Here is a 19041-nt window from a genome sequence, read left to right as displayed (position 1 = left end):
GGTCTGGTTACCTGCGAGATCACCTGGGGTTGTTTTGACAGTCGCTAATTAACGAGAGCATTCCAGCCTCCAACCCACCCTGGGCTCAGGCTCACATGGGAGCTCAGAGGGCAGCAGGGAGCCCTGGCCCTGCTGCCAGGACACAAGGCTTGCAGGCTGCCCTGGCGTCGGGCAAGCTGGCTCTACCTGTTCCAGGTACAGCCTGAAAGGTTTGGAAGTGTGAGAGAGGTTTGGAAGCACGAGAAAGGTTTGGAGGTTTGAGCACCACGCTGGAGGTTGCAGCTTTGTTGTGCAACGAGAACCAGGAGAAACCAACAGGGAGAAAGTGAAAAGGAAAAGAATGGGGAAAGACCCCATCATTCAGATGTTTTGGGGAAACTTGGCCTTCAGGATTTTACAAGCTGTGCTAATCCAACCTCCTTCAATCCAACATTCCCTCTTATCTGTATCGCCTTCATGTTCCCTGGCAGGAATTGCCCATTTAATAATTTCCCTCCAATGAGCTGAATCACGGCTAATCTGATCAAATGTCTTTTTAGGGCCTTTCATCTTCCCAGGGATGTGTTGACACTAGCACAGCTGGTTCAGGGGAAACAAGAACTCAATCAGAACTCTGTTCAAAACACAGATGGGACCCAAACCTAACCTTTCCTTTAAGATATGCAAAAGTGTGGTTAACTTCTTGTTATTATGCATTTGCATAAGTCTTTGCATTTAGGGGCCTGATTTTTAGGTGGTTAAAAAAGCCAGGCAAACCCTGGAGCTGGATTTTGATGAGAAACTGTGCAGAATCAGCTGGGCATGGAGCTGACGGGGCTCTCTGTGAAGAAGGGGACAGTCTGTGGTGTCACACAGAGCTATGGGGTAGCTCCTGGTTGGCATCACCTGCTGTGCTGTGCGTGCTGCATTTCCCCCAGAGCTGCAGCTGCTCTTGGAGCCACCCTCATCCCATTCCAGAGAAAGCCTCGGTTACCTGCAGCCCCCAAGGACTGCTGTTCTGGCAGAGTGGGCTTCCCTAGGTTTGGAGATAAACCCACATGGGAATGCTGCAAAAAGGAGGGGATGTGACACAAGGCAATGGCAGCAGGAGCTTGGGTGTCACTGGTGAGTGACTCCAGATCATTCAGACCAGTCTGCAGAGAGAGCTGTGTAGAGACTGGAGCTGTGGATTCCCATCCCTGGAAATGGTCAGGGCTGGGCTGGATGGGGCTCTGAGTAAACTGGACGAGTGGAAGGTGTCCCTGCCCATGGCAGGGGGTTGGAATGAGAGGATCTTAAGGTCCTTTCCCATCCAAACCATTCTGTGATTCTATAATTCTCTGATTGCAGTCTTACAAAGCGATCTTTGAGGAATGCAATTAGTGATCCTTCTGCATCCAAGGGATCCCAGGCAGCATTTTAGGCTCTGCTCCTGTTCAAAGGCTCCCAGGGTCTTCAGGATAAGATTGATGGGGATTTATAGAACTCTAGGCACATCTTGGTGAAGCCAGAGATGCTCTGGAACATCCTGGAGCTGCTTCAGACCTGTGACCAGATGAGATGCTGGTTAGAAAGTCTCCATGTCATGGAATAATGGAATAGTTTGGGTTGGAAGGGACATGTAAAGGTCCTCTAGTCCCACCCTTTTGCAATGAGGTGACCACAAATCAGCCCTGAGGGAGCTCGAGGTGCTGAGGTTCTACTGGAAGGCTCCATGGATAAAGAGGGATCCCAGCACCAGCATCACTCCTGTGGCAATAAGGCATCATGCAGCACTGGCTGAGGAGAACACTCCCGTCTTTTGCCCCTCCCCTGTGCAATGCTGCAGTCTGAAATGGTGCCCAGAGCTCAGGCTGGGGAGTGTAAGATGAGCTTTCTGCCCATTGCTTTGCAGATGGGGAAACTGAGGCAGAGTGTTGGAGTCACCCATGCCCAGAGAGGCCCTTTGTGAGCACATGAATCCCACTGGAGGGGGCAGTCACCAGGCTCTGATCTTCCCAAAGCCTCTGGAGGCTCCTCAGGGTAACCACAAGGGTTCCCTGGCTGATGTTGCTGCGGTCGAGCAGAAAATTGGGGTCAGGGCACTTGGTGGTTTAGGCTTGGGAGTGACACCAAGGAAAGAAGCAAAAGCTTTAAAGATCTCAGAATCCTGGAATCTCTTCCTTAAGCTTTCACTTAGGGAAGTATTTTCCAATACAACCAGGATGAACACTGCTCACGCCGCAGAATTTGGGAATGTGCTGTGGAATGAGTTTCCCTCCCACGAGGAATCCTGACTTGTCCTCTCCTTTTAGAGTCCTCGTGCTGAGCACGTCCAAGGCCACAGCTTCCATCCCAGTGGGTGGAAAGCAAACAGCAAGTGTGGGACAAGGAGCCCCTGTTAAGGAGTAAAGGGGTAATTTGAGGAGGTGCCAGGTCTGAGGTGCTGCAGATGGTGAGGATGGGTCAAGGGAAATGGGAACTCTGGAAACAGAGACCTCTCCAGAGGGAAGCTGAGGGAAGCTGGAGGCTGAGCCAGACTTATGTAAACCATTTCAGTTGCTTTATCAGAGGTGGGATCCTCTCTTGCTACAATCGAGAGGAATGTGGGGAAGCTGAAGCTCACCTGCCTCCGAGGCTGCCAGAGCCAATATTTGGTTTCCAACGTTCCCAGTGTTTTCCCCTTGAGCACTGTCAGGGTCCCAGCAGCCGTGACATGACAGCCCTGTGATCCTCCTTCTCATCCTCCTCCTCTTCCTCCTCCTCCCCTGCGATGGGAACGAAGCTTGTTCCCCTCCAGCACTTGGGCACAGCCTGTGGATGGATTTGTCAGCCAGCCTGTGCCAAGGAGTTCCCTGTTCTCTGCTTTCCCCTGGTGCTGGGCCAATATTTAATAGTTCTGATTGGCAAATGATTTTATGCTTGGTGATCTTTCAAAAAAAAAAAAAAGGGGCTTTTAACACATTTTTTTTCTTTTTCCCCATCTTCACTCCTTTCCCTGGGGAGAAATATGTCCTGTGAAAATGTGAACCTTCATTTCTTAGCATGGTTTAGGTTGGAAGAAACCTTTAAAGTTCACCTAGTCCAACTCCCCTGCAGTGAGCAGGGACACCTTTCCAATAGATCAGCTTGCTCAAAGCCCCACCTAATTTCACCTTGGCTGTTTCCAGGGATGGGGCACCCACCATCTCTTTGGACAAGCTGTTCCAGTACTTCATCATCCTCATCATAAAAAAATTCCTTTCTTACGTCTGGATCCACATCTTTTAAGTTTAAAACCATTGCCCCTATTTTAGTTCAGCAGGCTCTACTGAGAAGTCTCTCCCCAGTTTTCTTCCAAGCCCCCAAAGAGCATCGTGAGGTGGGGGACAACATCCCCATATCCTGAACTCTCAGTTTCTGCCTTTCAGGGATCTGCTGGTCAGGGATCTGCTAATCTGCTGCAAGTTTAGCAGAGCCCAGCTGTGCTGAGGGACTGGAGTATCCTCTGCTGGAATCTGGGGCAGGCCGGGCTGCACTGCTCCTCCTGCACGTGGATTTCAGGGCCAGCAGGCAATGCCATTCGTGTTGGTATAAGCCAGCAGTAGTGCCTCCATGTGCTTTTGCAAATCCTGGGAGCTCTGACTCACCAGTCCCTTTGGATTTCACTCCTGCTGTTCAGAAAGCAGCTGTGCCTGCAAGGCTGTCAGTGCTTAAAGAAACTCCTTCTCCCAGGGGCCACCAGCTACTGAACAACTGAGCAGGCTCGTTCTGTATTAATCTTTTCTGGGATTCTTCTTTTCCATCCAAGGTGATGCAGTGTGAGCTGTCATTCAAAGCCTTCTGGTTTATCTTCATGGAGAAGTTTCTGGGTGACCCTCCCCACATGGGAATGGCAAGGCTCTGCTCCCACATCCAGGGAAGTGGGTGGATTCAAAGAGAGCACAGCGTGCCAAGAGCAGCAGGGTGGTGATCTTTGTGCTGCGGTCAAAACCCAAATTCACCTCACCTCAGTCAAAGGCTGGCCTTCCAAAGCTCTTCACAAATTCCTCACCACCTTTTTCCATTGGACAACACCTTCCAATGCCCGGGATGCCAAAGGTGCAGGAAGGACCACGGGAACCAGGGAAAACTGAGCCAGGATGGGCCCCCAGTGTAAAAGACTGGGTTGTGCTGCTCCAAATACCAGAAACACCAGGTTATTCCCAGCTTTATTTCCAGTTTCTTAGTTCTTAGCATTTATTTAGTTTATTTAGTCGGGTTTTTTCCCCTTTTAATCCAAAATCAGTGTAGTGTCAACTGTTGTGCAAATCATAACTGACAGCTGTGGGTTTACATCCCCTCGAGCCAAGGCGGGAATTGAAACCCTTTCTCACACTCCCTCGTGTACCTAGGGAGTCTGCCCTACCAGAAAGATGTTGGAAAGCCTTGGCACCTTCCACCCCTCGAAGATGGGTGTCTCAAGAAGCTGGGACTAGATGTACCTTTCTGTAGACTTTTAGCTTTGAAAAATGAAGCTCAGAGGAGCCAGCACGACTCCTCCCCACAGTCCTGCTAAACAGATAAACCATTTCCTTTATTCCACTCCATTTTTAGCAAAATGCCTCTCCCAAGGGCACTCCAGAGGTCTGTGGTGTCAGAAATTCAGGGCTCACAGCCACACGGTTCCAATGTCTTTCCAATCGTGGAACAGGAGCAGGATCCTCTCCTCAAGAGCAGACAGGGCTGGGAATTCTTTCCTTCATTGTCTGGGACATTTCTGTTCTTTTCCATGTTGTTTATACATTATCCAGCCCAAAAAAGGCACTAAATCAGTGCTTCACTCCCAGGACTCCGTTTCAAAAAGGAAAGATTTAGGGTTTCAGGAATGGGGACGGCAGGGCTCAGTGTTGCAGTATAGATGTGATAGAAAGGGCTTTTCAGAGCAAAATAAACCATTATATTCATCCTACTGCATCACCACAGTCCATCTTGCCACATACCCAGGATACCTACCTGACCTGGGGTTAATCATTCAGGGAAGGATTCAGGGAAAATAAATCACTGTCTGGGCAGAAGAACACACGAGAGCAGTTTCCACATACCGGACAGCTGAGATATTTATGCAGTTATTCATTTGCCTCCCTCATCCCACAATCTGAGAACCCTCTGCTCAGCTCCAGTCCCTTCTGCCTACAATTCTGAAGACATCACTGAATTTAGCATTGCAGGCTCCTGGGGAGATAAGCAGGATTGTCCTCGGGTGTACAGATAAGGAAGCAGAAGTACAGAGTGACTAAAGGATTTGCCCAGAGTCACATAAAAAAAGCCCTGTCACATCAGGAAAGCAAATCTTGGGTCACATCATTCTCAGGACTCTGGATTATCAAAATCAAACTACTCAGCCAAGTGTTTCTGCATCTCAGGATGGGTTTGGTGCTGGGACATGTGGTCAGAAAGGTTCTGCACAGGATGTTCAGGGGACATTCAGTTTCTCAAATTTCAGTCTGGGCTTTCTAGGAAACACTTTCCAGGAGGGACCAGTGACTTGGAGACCTCTGCTTTAAGGGACACCCCTAAAGGCCCTCTGTAAGTCACTTTTTCACTGATATTCAGTCCCCCCAGAATGGAGAGGGAATTCTGGAGAAGCACCAGATATCCAAGCCCCTGCGCTCTGCAGGGAAGCTTAGGAGCAGGCAGGAATTAAACGAGCTGAAGCCAGAGCTTTGGTGGCCAAAAAAAAAAGCGCTTAAAATGCTCTGAAGTCAACATTCCCGTGAGACACTGGTCCCTACTAACCTCCTCCTGCCAGGTGACTTTCCAGAAGCTCTCTTCAAGCCCTAACCAGCTGCTGTCTCCTACTACCAGAACCACCCAGAGAGGAACGAGGCGACCCGACAAATACACGGCCACTTTCCTGCTATCTTCGCTGAATCTCTTGCATTTTTATATGGCACCTTAATAACCCCTCATTTCCATTACAAGTGCATGCTTTCCTTCTGCTTATCTCCATCTCCATGCGCTCCTTCTCCATTCCTGCAGCCACACCGCCTCCGGCTGCGACCCGGGGAGGTTTTCGGAGCCCGGCAGGGTCGGGGCTGCTCGGTAAAGGCAGGACGGTCCCATGGCTTGGGAGGTGGCAGGACGTGACTCACGGGATGGCACCGCTCCATCTGCGTCAATATTGAACCCGCTGCCTTAACTTAGGGGTAGGACATGTTAAACCCGGTGCCCTAATTTCGTGGAGTCATTAAGAGACCGGCTGCGACTTTCTCAAGAGACAAACTCCTCACCTCGGTGCCCCGGGGCCAGATCGCAGCTCCTTTGCCCTGCCTGCCTGCATTCCCCAGGTAGTTACGATCAGATACAAGGCGATTTGCTTCCTGTTGTGCGCTCTTAAGTGGTGGCTGCATTTCAAAAGCAGGGGAGTGATTACGTCCTATCCAGGCTGTAAAAGGCACCGAGCGCTTTCTGGGAAGAGAAGAGTTCGCTGTAATTGGTGCTTCTTAAGGCAAATCCCATCAATACCCTCCAGGCTTTCAACAAGGGCTAAAAACTGTGGAGAGTTTAGGTGATGGACCTGAGATTTAGGGTTTGGTGTCTACAGCCAAAACTGTCTGCCTGGAACTGCTTGTTCGGCTGTGGCCAAGTCCTGGCAAACAGAGGCATGCTCCAGGCTGTGCTGCCTGAAGCTCCCTGGGGTTTGAGCTCTGCACCTGGACAGAATCATTGGGTTGTAGAATCCTTAAGGTTGGAAAAAACCAGCAAAGGTCACTGAGCCCAAACATGGACCCAGCACTGCCACGTCCACTGGTATCCCACGATCCCAAGTTCCTTTTAAATCCCTCCAGGTGACTCCACCACTGCCCCGGGCAGCTGTGCCAGTGCCTGATAACCCTTTCAAGTGAAGAAATTTTCCCTAATATCCAACCCAAATATTCAAATTTCCCTAATATCCAATCCTTGACACAACTTGAGGCCGTTCCCTCTCCTCCTGTCCCTGTTCCCTGGGAGCAGAGCCCGACCCCCCTTGGCTGTCCCCTCCTGTCAGGAGTTGTGCAGAGCCACAAGGTCCCCCCTGAGCCTCCTTTTCTCCAGGCTGAGCCCCTTTCCAGCTCCCTCAGCCCCTCCTGGTGCTCCAGACCCTTCCCAGCTCCATTCCCTTCCCTGGACACGCTCCAATCCCTCCATGTCCTTCTTGTAGTGAGGGGAATGCACAGGGAAACACCTCAGAGCTGATGACTCCTGCTGAATCCAAGCTGGGATTCACAAGCTGTGGACTCCCAAGGTGAGGCCATCCCTCTCATACCCACACAGGAGAAGTTTTCCTGCACAAACACCACGGCTGTTGGCATTTTCTTTTTGGTCCAAGCTTGGCAAGGCACAGGGGGTCTCCCCGAGGTTTGCAAACATCAGTTCAGCACCTACAGCTCCTTCCCAATAAGCCAAAGGCCTGGATCAGGCCTCTCCTGAGCAGAGGAAAGGGTGATGCCCAAGAGATGAGAGCTGACCTAACCAAGGAACGTGCTTTAGGAGAGCACATCATCCTTGTCTCTAAACTAGAGATACCTGGGTTTGATGGATGGACCACCTGGTGAGTCAGGAATTACCTGTATGGCGGCACCCTAGGAGGTGCAGTGGTGTTCCTTGGGGGTTGGGGCTGGCACTGCCTGTTGGTGCCATGGACAGTGGGATCCAGGGCACCCCTCGGGAGGTCTGCTGGTGCCACCAGGCTGAGAGGCACAGTCAGATGCTGGAGGGAAGGGATGCATCCAGAGGGAGCTGGGCAGGCTGGAGATGTGGGTCTGTGCAAACCTCATGAAGCTCATCAAGGCCAAGTGCAAGGTCCTGTGTTGGAAAATGCCACCTCTACAGAGACAGGGCAACTGAGAGGTGCTTTAAAAGATTTGATTCCGTTATCAGTCTCGATGAAGGGTGACACATAAAAGATGAAAAGCTCAATGCCATTCCATCAGAAGCCAACATATTTCCTGGTTACAATACCTTATAAATGTTTTTCAGCCTATTAGCTTTTGCCACGCAATGCTGCTAATACTCCTAACACAAATCACCCATTATTCTACCCCACGTGGTCTTGCTACAATGCATCTTTCACAGTTGTGATTCTCCAAAATATCTGGTCTTTTTGCAAGGCCATTGTTTGAAACTTGTTTCTAGCTCAATCTCTCTCTCAACAATGTCATCTCGATTCCATGGCCTTCCTAAGCCAGCACACCTTATCTCAGTCTGCTTACAGATGTAAAAGACTGTGTGAGCTTTCAGACAGGTTTTGAGAATCCTTTACAAATCCAGTTCTCACAGACATGCACAAGGGTCAGGCCAATCCCAATCCCAAACACGGGCTGGGTGGAGAATGGGGTGGAAGCAGCCCTGAGAAGAAAAACTGGGAATGCTGGAACCATGTGACCTTTAAGGACCTTCCAACCCAACCACTCTGTGATTTTATGGAAAGGTTTCAAGATCAGCTGGGCCACACTGGGAGGATGTGGGAGGTGTGTCAGCCTTTTTCTGGCCAGACACTGCACCTTCCACCTCCCTACCAGATTATAACGGCATCCACCCCACCACCTCACCTCACTGGCTTTTGTGAGAAGCCTTTCATTCTTCAGAGACTCCAGGGCTGCTCAAAAATGTTCTTGGAGACCTCATGTGAAGAGCTCCACCCCCAAAATTTGGTTTTGGGATCCCACCTGGTCTTAGGCAAGCTCAAGAGGCAGAGTCCCCAGTCCTGTTTGAACGGGACTCTCCTGTTCATGCTCTAAGCTGAGCTTTCACAGTCAAGAACTGCACGGTCATCATTTGCAGGATGCTAGGATCCTCCAGGCTGGACAGATGCTGAACAAGGGCTTTTCAAAATCACACTGGGGACCTGAGGGTTCCTGCATTTTCCTTCTCTTTTTTTTTTTTTTGTTTTTTTTTTTTTTTTGGTTGTAGCCCTCGGTGACTTAATAACCTCCCCAAGTGCCCTGGCAAACACGTTCCAGGACATTGCTCATCCCTTCAGCCTGTAAGCTCATGCACCTCATGGGATTTGCATATTGTTGTATTTGGTAGCCTTCCCATAGCAAAGCTTGGGCTCTTGCTTAAGCCCAAAATCCAGCCGGGACTGCTCCGCAGTTGTGATTGCTCCCTGAAAACATGTTGGCTTTTTGGCTTGGTGCATTAAACTCTCTTCACATTAGTGAAGCCTGGAAGCATCTGGAAGGCAAAGATTAGGCCAAAATGTCCAGGGAAAGCTCAGATCAGCAAAATATGGTGCAGGGAAGGTTTGAGTGGTTTTTGAGTAGTCAGCTGATACAAAGTTCAGTAGAAGCTTTGGTGAAGTTGCATCAACTGAAAATGTGACCTTGTGACTTTATGGATATATTAATATTTCAATGTCCCAGCAGAATAATCTGAAAAGTGTCAGGGACAACACAATTTCTAGGATAACTGGTCTATAAGCACAAGGTGAGTGGGGAATAATACAGGAGGTTAAGGGAGGCCAGTTATCAGAATCATTGTGCCTGCTTACAATTGCCCCAAGGGTTTGAGAACAGCCCTGTTCATGGTAAAAATCCCATTTTACTGCAGCCAAAAAAAGCAGTGGTGTTTTCTGAGGTGTGGTGTTGAACTGCAGGGTCATTTCTTGTGAGTGAAGAAATCAAAACTGTGAAGAGAAAGGGAAATAAAAATTGATATATTGGGGTACACCCCACTTGCAAAGCAGTTTGAAAATTTGGCTTTCATTTTGGCACAGCGTGGAAAAAGCACTGGCATCCAGGCAAGCCTTCCCTGCTCCCCTTCCCTGCCCAGCTCTCCCTGGGATGGAAAGCTATGAGGGAAGTTCTCCACAAAGACTAAAACTCCTCAGCCCTTAGCCATGACATCTTCTGGCTGATCCCACCCTCCAGCCTGAGGCAATGGGCACAGAGGAAAGCTCTTTTCCAGTCCCCTTGGCAGGGACCTTGATTAGGCAAGTGAGGAAATCTTGGGGCAGGGGCAAGGTGCACCTTGAGTGCTGTCACCCAGTGAGCGGCACAGCCTCGGGGAAAAAGGGATGGAAGGAGGGGACAGTGTTTGGTTTATATCCTGAGGATTGAGGATGTGACCATCCTGGCATTTTCCTCCCTTCCAGCCACCAGCACCTCTCCCTGTCAAGGAAGAGGAGCTTTACCTGGTGCTGGTCCCACCACCAGGTAAAGCATGAGGCTGTTGTTTAGGTGTAAACCTGCATTTCTTATTTTTTTTGGGAACATACCGAAATTCTGAAGCAAATCTCGGGGTCTGGCTATGTGGTGCATTGACTGCACAGTACGATATAGAATATTCCATGTGGCCCCTGAAATTCTGGTTTGCACAACTGTCTGTGGTGCCACAGCCCTATCCAAAGACCTGAGGATGACCCCAGTCAGAACTTTTTGGCTGACCTCAGTGGCCTTGAATCAAGCCTGGTCCTGTCTGCACAGGAGCTCATTTCCTAGCAAAAGAAAACGTCTTTGGAGTAGGTCCAAGCCAGACCACAGGGAAAAGGAGGATTTCCTGGCCTTCTGCCATGCCCTCCAGAGAAGATGTTCACAGGACTGACCAAACCAATCCTTCACTGGCCCCTCCTCACTGCCTTCTCTCTCTCACAGCCACCAGGGAGTCAGCCTTCGTCCACGCCATCGCCTCCGCCGGGGTGGCTTTCGCTGTGACCAGATCCTGCGCCGAGGGCTCGGCCACCATCTGCGGGTGTGACACGCGCCACAAGGGCTCTCCTGGGGAGGGCTGGAAGTGGGGGGGCTGCAGCGAGGACGTGGAGTTTGGGAGCATGGTGTCCCGGGAGTTCGCGGATGCGCGGGAGAACAGGCCCGACGCTCGCTCGGCCATGAACAGGCACAACAACGAGGCTGGAAGGACCGTAAGGACATTTAAGTTTCTCCTTTCCTGTTGTTATTTTCTTACCTGATAGGACGAATGGTGGGAGGGAATTGAGAGGGTTCAAAAGACCTAAATCTGGGCAAATTTATGTCACAATTTATGCCTGTCCTGTGGTAGTTCTAGGTCAATGTGCCTGGTCTGTGAAGGCTCCACATAAGTTCACCCACACAGATGTAAATGCTTGCCTTGGAGTCAGCTGTCCAGATCTCTTTTATAGAGGATGGATCAAGGCAGGTGTAGCATGGGATTTCATCCCATCTTATGAGGATATATACCCCCAGAAGTTGTGGATGCCTCATTCCTGGAAGTGTCCAAGGCCAGGTTGGACAGGGCTAGTAGAATCTAGCCCTGCCCATTCCAGGGTGGTTGGAACTGAGCGATGTTTAAGGTCCCTTCCAACCCAAATCATTCTGTGATTCACTACTAGAGTTATTAACTCAGTTAATAATGCCCTAATTGTGCCTGTTCCCTTCCACTGACTGTGGAGCACCTGAAGTTTGAGTGCAATTGTCCATTCCCCTTCTCTGCAGCCTTGAGGGAGAAGAAGAGCAGGACAGCTTTTCCTACAACCCATCTTCTCAACCCTGTTCTATTTCCCAGGAAATATTTAAACAAAATTAGAAGCAATATGACTATGGTGCCTCCTGATTAAATTTGGATCATGCCCTGAAGCTGTTTTTACTTCAAACAATCCTGGAACAAAACGTGTTGGGGAAAAGAAAGCAAAAAATCTGTCTTACACACAATTAATCTTTTCCCTAGGTGGAATAATCCCAAAAGGGGGATATTCCTGTTTTTTTTAATCTCAAGAATAGCCCATAAATCCAGAAGAATGCAATTTGTGGGAAACAATTTATAGAATTGAACCACAAAGCCCTTTCTAACAGACATTATGCCACAGCTTCTCTGAGATTACAGAGAGCAGGTTAATGTGGTCTTCTCCCCTCTGCAGAAGGTCTTACACATATCCAGCAGGACATTTTTGCAGTAGAGCCACCACGGTTGTTGTGCTGGGACACATCCTCAGGCAGGCTGAGGTTTCTTGAGAGCTCCTGAAGTAGATACTGTGAATTCCCAGTGGTGTTATCCCACCTCACACCACAGCAGAGCTGCTGGAATACAGCTTTTGAAAGGGAAATACCACCAGAAACCAAAATTGTCTGCAATGGAGATGGCCACAAGCAATAATGTGGTTTCCTCCAGCTCTGGCCTAAATTATCCCAGGTACCCCCAGGGATGGGGCACTGCTGGTGGCAGTTACTGGGATATGTAGTGGGAAACAGAGGACTGGGGCGAAGCTGTGCAGAGTGGAAAGGAGGGATTTTCTTTAAGGTGAGAATTTGCTTTAAAGTGAGAATCCTTGGGAAAAAAACGAGCAAACATCCCTGTGATCACAGGACTGCAAAGGTCTTTTTACTTTAAGTCCTGTTCCTTGACTCTGAGTTCTTCTAGGACATTTTACAGGTGTCAGAGGTTAGAGAGCAGATGCCAGACCATGACATGAAATCCCAGTATTTTAGAAAGCACTGGTGTTTTCCATCCTCACCATGCCACCACCCATGGGACAGCTGTTCCAGGCCTCCATGCTCGAGTGTTCCCAGCTAAACCTGAGCCATGGGCAATGTTTCATATTAGTTCCCATAGGAACTCCAACCCTACCACTCCGCCAGGAGCTTTGATTAAGTTCAGCGTGATTATACGAACCAGACCTCCTGCGGTTCTCTCTCATCGCTAATTGCAACCTGCTTTGTGGTGGGTGATGCTCCGTAAATAACGCAGGGAAGCACCTGGTGAACACCAAGGTGCTGATTCATGGCAAATCTCTTGCACTCAGGCTGGCACTCGCCTGTTCATGTACCCAGAAATTTGCTGATTGCTCTGAAAATGCAGATTATCGAGCTGTTGCATAAGGTTGTCTCCCACCTCAGAGTACTGGAGGGCAACACCTCTATTTATTTAAACTCCTTTTATAAGAGGTAAAAACAAGTAGCAAGCTTCTGGGATACCAGGAAAGTGTTGTGTGTTGAAGCCTGAGCCTTTCAAATCAAAAGTTGGGCTCTTATTTTTTTTCCCTTTGAAGTGATTTTAGAAAAATCATAGCCCTGTCTTTAAAACAAAAATAAATTCCTTTTCAGTTTCTGAAAGTAGCCATAGCAAGGCTACTTTCTATTGAACCTTGTTTGCTTAAGTAAACACAAAACATATGTAAAGGATGGTGTTCTGTTCTAGACAGTTAGGACATTTCATCTTCCTTTTATTTCCAACAGAAAAGCTGCAATTTTCATTTATGAAGGCATTGTTTGAGTAGCTTTTTGTGTTCTTTGCTTCTCTGCCCAGATGTGTTTGAATTATTTTCCTGGGTGACAACACTGCAATATTCCCGCATGAACATTGATAAGACTTCTGTCTTATCAATAAATCTTGACTTCTGACTCCTTAATAAATATCCTTGGTGAAAGTTTTTGGTAAATCCTTAAATTTGAGCTGAGACTCAGAACCAGTCACTGAAACCATAAAGTACAGAAGCTATATGGCTTAGACCCAACAGTGAGCAGGGCATTGATGGGGGATGAGGGGATTTTTGTTCACAAGAGCAAAAATATATCTACGAAAACATCCATAATTCCTCGGAAAATCATGGCCAAGTGGCAGAATGTCCTAAGTGTTTTGATTACAGGTTAACGCGTTCCTTCTCCTTTGCCTTTCTTCTCTTTTGCAGTCCATCATTGAGCTCATGCACCTCAAGTGCAAGTGCCATGGGCTCTCAGGCAGCTGCGAAGTGAAGACCTGCTGGTGGTCCCAGCCAGACTTCAGGGTCATCGGCGACTACCTCAAGGACAAGTACGACAGTGCGTCCGAAATGGTGGTGGAAAAACACCGGGAATCCCGCGGCTGGGTGGAGACCCTCCGGCCCAAATACAACTTCTTCAAGGCCCCAACTGAGAAGGACCTGGTTTACTACGAGAACTCACCCAATTTTTGTGAGCCCAACCCTGAGACCGGCTCCTTTGGGACCCGCGACAGGATCTGCAATGTCACTTCCCACGGGATTGACGGTTGCGACCTTTTGTGCTGCGGCCGCGGGCACAACACGAGGACTGAGAAACGGAAAGAGAAGTGTCACTGTATCTTCCACTGGTGCTGCTACGTCCGCTGCCAGGAGTGCATACGAGTCTACGACGTCCACACATGCAAATAAAGCAGGCAGAACCCTTGGCCGGGCTCCAAGTGGAGAAATGGATTTTGAGCCTACTTCCTCTGAGGTTGCAGACATGAGAGAAGTCTACTTTTTTGATATTAAAAGAATAAAAACTGGACAAAAAAAAAATAAAAAGGCTAAAACTGGTTGGATAGAATAGGTCTAATGACTTCTGGGCTATCCCGAGGTACATCTGGCAGTCACACAAGTTCTGCCCCGACGCCGATGCCTCTGGAAGGAGAGCAGCTTTTTCCACCAGCCCACAACACCAAGCTGGAAAGAAGAGCATTAGCAAAAGCATGGATTTGCTCTGCTCCCGCCCGCCTGAAGTGACTCGTGTGATTAAGTGTCCTTTGAAAGACTTGCATCTTCCTAAGCATCTCCTTTTCCCTCAGCCAGGCAGAGGCTGTGCTGAACAGCAGCACAGAGCTTTCTGAGAGACTCTCTGCAAACCCAAATGGCCAGACTGTGTAATATAAGCAACAGCAGCAAAAGAAATAAAAGCAGATAAATTAAGGATTTTTTAAAATAAAGAACATGACTACTTCTTGCTTTTGCCTTGGAACCAGAGACATCTACAAATATCTAACAGAGCTGGAGAGTGGGCAAGCTCTTGATGTGAACTTTTTAGCATAGTAACTTCTGCCAGATTTGACATAGGATCCCGTGACATCTGTAGAAAGGGAAGGAGGGAGAAGAGGAAGGAGAGAAAGAGAGAAATCTGCTGATGACTTCCTGTAAACACCCTATTGGCACACGGGTGATGTGCACAGAACAGAAAAGTTCAGTGTTTTGTCTGTGAAGTGAGGAGGACTCTGTGTGCATTGAGAAGGACACAGTCCCACAACTGGGAATGCTGCTGCAGCTCTCCAGCCTGGGACGTGGCTCAGCCAGTGAGTCTTCCTTGGAAACATGCAGTGCAGTGAGTCTCTGGGACTGGACATTCACTCCTGAGCACAGGACATCCATCTCCTCAGCACCCCAGGGAAAGGATGGGAAGGGAAAGTGTTCACCCTTCCCACCTCGTTGGGGAGGTCTGTCCCCAGCAGTGGAAAGTGCACTTAGTTCTTCCACTCTCTGCACCTGATGCAGGCTTCCCGGGCACTTGGCAGCAGCCTGAGCCCACAAGTCTGTCAGGAACATGGATCTGAAGGACTCATTGTCACCCATTAATTGACATGAGGGTGAACTGACACCATTGCCACCACACCCCACAAGCTGGAGCAGCCTCAGACTCAAGCCAAACCTTGTTCCACAGCTAATTCCTACAGCCATTCCCACCTATAAAAGTGTCACAGATTAAAATGGACAACACCCAGAGTCTGAACCAGCCCAGAGTTTGGTAAATTTGGACACAGCGCCAAATCCTAGCTTTGCAGGGCTGGCCCATCTCTGCTGCTCACCCCTGCTCACCACCACTGCATGTTGCTCTGCTTCCAATTCCAGATGAGGATCACAGTTTACAGAAACAGGTCTCACCTCCTCCATGGGCATCAGGACTTCCTTCAGGGTATCAGGCATGAACTCAGCCCACCACGTTGGTATTTACAGCACTGTAACCCTGCTTGGGCTATTCCTGGTCAATACTGGGATAAATGAGGGGTGAACCAAGCAAAGAGTAGCAGCCTGTTTTAGCTCCAGATGCACTTGCCTTGTGTCCTCTTTGCCTTACCCCTGCTTTCGGGTTCCTAGCCTGGAAAAAGGACAATGGATTGGTGTTTATTCTTTCTCTTCAGCACAGGAAGGGAAACAGGGCATGAGTTAATTCCCATTTCATGGCAAAGTAATCATGGCTGTTGGCTGGTTCACTCCTGGAAATCTTTGTATAGAAATCAGAGTGCTCCGCTCTGTGTGTCAGCCTTTTCCCAGGAACCAACGGAGAGAGTACCAAGAAGAAGAAGGGAACAAACAGAGCTTAATCCCATCAGAGAGAAAACACGAGGAAATTATGCCTCCGAGGGCTGGCTCTGAGTCACGGCGTCTCCTGGGACTACTCCTAGGCTGGTGCAGTTTATGCATCACCCATTTGTCTCAGGGCTGTGCCCAAGGGCACAAGCAAGATTTGCTTATTGATGGAGGCACTTCTATCTGTGCTTTGCAAAAAAATTTTTTTTTTTAAAAATTGCTGCATGAAACGAGAGCAGGAGAGAGAAGAGAAGCAAAGAAAAATATGGGGAGAAAATCAATCTGCAATATCTGTCCATGTGAACGCCTGCACCCCATCAATGGCCACTCACCATGTGGAGAAGGCAATAGGTCACTGAAAACTTAAATAAAGATCAAGTAATGGATGCATGACTGATTTCCATAGTGCAGTCTTGGAGGAAAGGAAAACTTAATCATGGGAAATAGAGAAGGAAGCCACTCCAGGGGGAGATTGCACCTATAACCAACATTCAAACACAATCTGCCAAGAAAGCAAATCCTCCAGAAAGCCACATAAGGGGTGGAAGACGTTGATAAATTGGAGAGGATGGGATAAGGGATGATACATCTGGTTTCCTTAATATGATGCAGTGCAAGCAGCCAGAGTGAGAGATGTCAGACACGTCCTACCAGGAACTTCTGTCAATAAATGGTGACCCCACAGAGAGAATTCAAATCATGGCAGGCTACCATCCCTTCAATCCATTGACTTCAGCGAGGTCACACCCACAACTGGTTTTACCCTAAGATTTTTAAGCCAAGTGGTTTCAAACTCCTTCTTCTATACCACACCAGTGAAGAAATGGGTTGGAGGATTTGGCTTCCATGAGTGGGAGCTGGAATCTGGCCCCAGCCCATCCATGGCATGCTCACATCCACCATTTCTGCTTTTGCACCAGGACAAGCCCAGCATCACCAGCAGGTGAAGATTTTTGGGAAGCAGGGGGAAAAAAAATTGAAACTGGGCATTTGCTGAGCAATTGCCTCTAGAGGTGAACAAATTTTGACTGCAACAGTGAGATTTGTTTCATCTGGTCTAAGCTATTTATCTACTTTTCTGCTGGGATCAATGGCAAGAAACAAATCCAGAAGGTGATTCACTGTACTTAGGATGATACCCAAGTTATGTTTGGTTAAGTGCCCTCCGGGTGTATCTCTGACTTCAGCTGCTGAGCTCTTCCATGGGTCCAGACTGATGATGTGAAGCCCACCATGAGTCAAGGACGTGAAGCTACAACCTGATCATCATCTGATATGGGCTGGAAGTTGTGGTCCCTCAAAGCTGGGGTCAGGCTTGAGCCAGCTCAGTGGGTGGGGACTCCTCCCCCTCCATTCAAGGGGTTGTTAACGAAGCCTGTGGGTACTTGTTTGGGTTTGTTATGTAATTAATCATCTCTGTGATGATACAATGTAAGGGGTTGAGCAGCTGCTACTAAAGTCAATGAAAAATGCCTGCGTGAATTCTGTTCATCACCCCAAGCACACCCAGGGGGTTCCAGTCCTGGGTCTGACTCTGCCCATCCCTGAGGGGGGAAAAGAGCCCGTCAGGGGTCTGGGAGCTGGGCCCGTGTCTGACTCCATGGTTTTGGAGAGGGGGCTTGGGCCATTGCGCACTGCTACACATGAATTTGGGAGGTGTCTGTGGAAAACTGAGATCCCTCTCCACTGCCTACACCGGGTGCCTTGAGTCAGGGTTTCCACTGCACTGGTGAGAAAAATTTAGTCAGTGATGAGTGAGGTGCCATCCTTCCTTACAGGAGATGGTCTGAATACCACCCAGAGCTGCCTTCTGCCTCAGGTTCTCCTGTGAAAACAGTAGGATATTACTTATGGAAGGGTCTTGGCATTTCACTCAAGAATATAAACATCTGGTGATATATTACAGCTGCCCTAAAATGTTCTGTTGGGGTCCAGATGTTGTTTCAATGGCCTGAGACCCACACAGATCATAAACCTAGGCAGCTAGAGACTGCTGGGTGTCCAAAATGACCTAAGATGTCTTTGTGTAGGCAATTGAATTGGGCACTTCTCTGGACGTGGTTTTCTGCCAAACCTTCTCCCCCACCTTGCTGTAACGCTCCAGTTTATAATCAAAAGGAAAACATCATTCATTTCCCACAAATGGGAGCTGGCCATCTTCACCTCTGTGCTCCCTGGTGCCCTTCCCTTCAGTGTCCACTGGTGAGGTTTGTCCTCGGGCAGATGGTTTGTACCTGGGCTGTGGCTCGCAGGAAGGGGGAAAAGGGACAAGGTGTCACCCAACAAAGTAACAGATGTAAAAAACAAAAGTAAAAAAGGACCAAAAGGACCATAATTCCATCCTCTCACATGCTGCTATCCAGCCTCTCCTTAGATGAACAGATGGGTCGGATGGGCCCCATCAGTTCCACATCCAGCTTATTAAAGACAGTGGCGTTACCTGCGAGGGGCGAATTTGGCCTCATCTCTTTTCTTTCTATGAAAGAAATGGAAAGTTTAGGAGTTTGGTTGTTTTGTTGGTTTTTTTTGTTTGTTTGTTTGTTTGGTTTTTTTTTTCCCCTTGGTTTGGTTTAATTTTAGAATTTGGGGGCTTCTCTTTCTCAGAGAAAATGAAAATATGGGGAGGGAAGAACATTTTTGTTGCTTGACCCTGGTGTATCTCTCTCAGCTGAGTGTCATGCCCAGCACTGACAGTCTTCTCCAAAGCATTTTGAAGTCTCCAAAACTGCTTCCACTCCTTATGGGAAGCTTCATGTGCAGATCTAAAGCAGTTGGGATTTAATTTTTGGAGGGGATTGCAGAGACCCACAAAATGCAACGTGGCACAGAAATCCCTGAGTCAGCCCTGACCATGTCAGCAGTGCTGTCATCTAAGCTGAGCATTGCAGATTTTCTGTATTAACAAACCTCAGAAAACAATTTCTTCTGCCTCTCAATCTCAAATATTTTTACTGTTTTCATTGCATTCAGATGTATTGCCACAGAAATGTCCCTGTTACATTTTTATGTAACATTTTTATGTTACATTTGTCATGTGTGTTCATATTCTTATCATGCCCCCATCCTTAAATTAATACACAGGAAAACACTCAGCTTTG

At 48.4% G+C, this 19041-nt stretch overlaps 1 protein-coding gene across 1 annotated transcript in view; it reads left to right on the top strand.

Moving 5' to 3' along the window:
- The window catches only part of WNT3A (Wnt family member 3A), an 89423-nt gene extending 75250 nt beyond the window's left edge, over positions 1 to 14173 (top strand). The window contains exons 3-4 of the mRNA XM_068176103.1: positions 10554 to 10819; positions 13559 to 14173. Coding sequence (XP_068032204.1) covers positions 10554 to 10819; positions 13559 to 14038 — 746 coding nt within the window. The 3' untranslated portion in view covers positions 14039 to 14173. The remainder of the gene's footprint in view (positions 1 to 10553; positions 10820 to 13558) is intronic.
- Positions 14174 to 19041: the final 4868 nt, after the last annotated feature.

Source organism: Anomalospiza imberbis, chromosome 1, assembly GCF_031753505.1.
Source record: "Anomalospiza imberbis isolate Cuckoo-Finch-1a 21T00152 chromosome 1, ASM3175350v1, whole genome shotgun sequence".
NCBI lineage: Eukaryota > Metazoa > Chordata > Aves > Passeriformes > Viduidae > Anomalospiza > Anomalospiza imberbis.
This window is presented reverse-complemented; position numbering and strand designations above follow the sequence as displayed.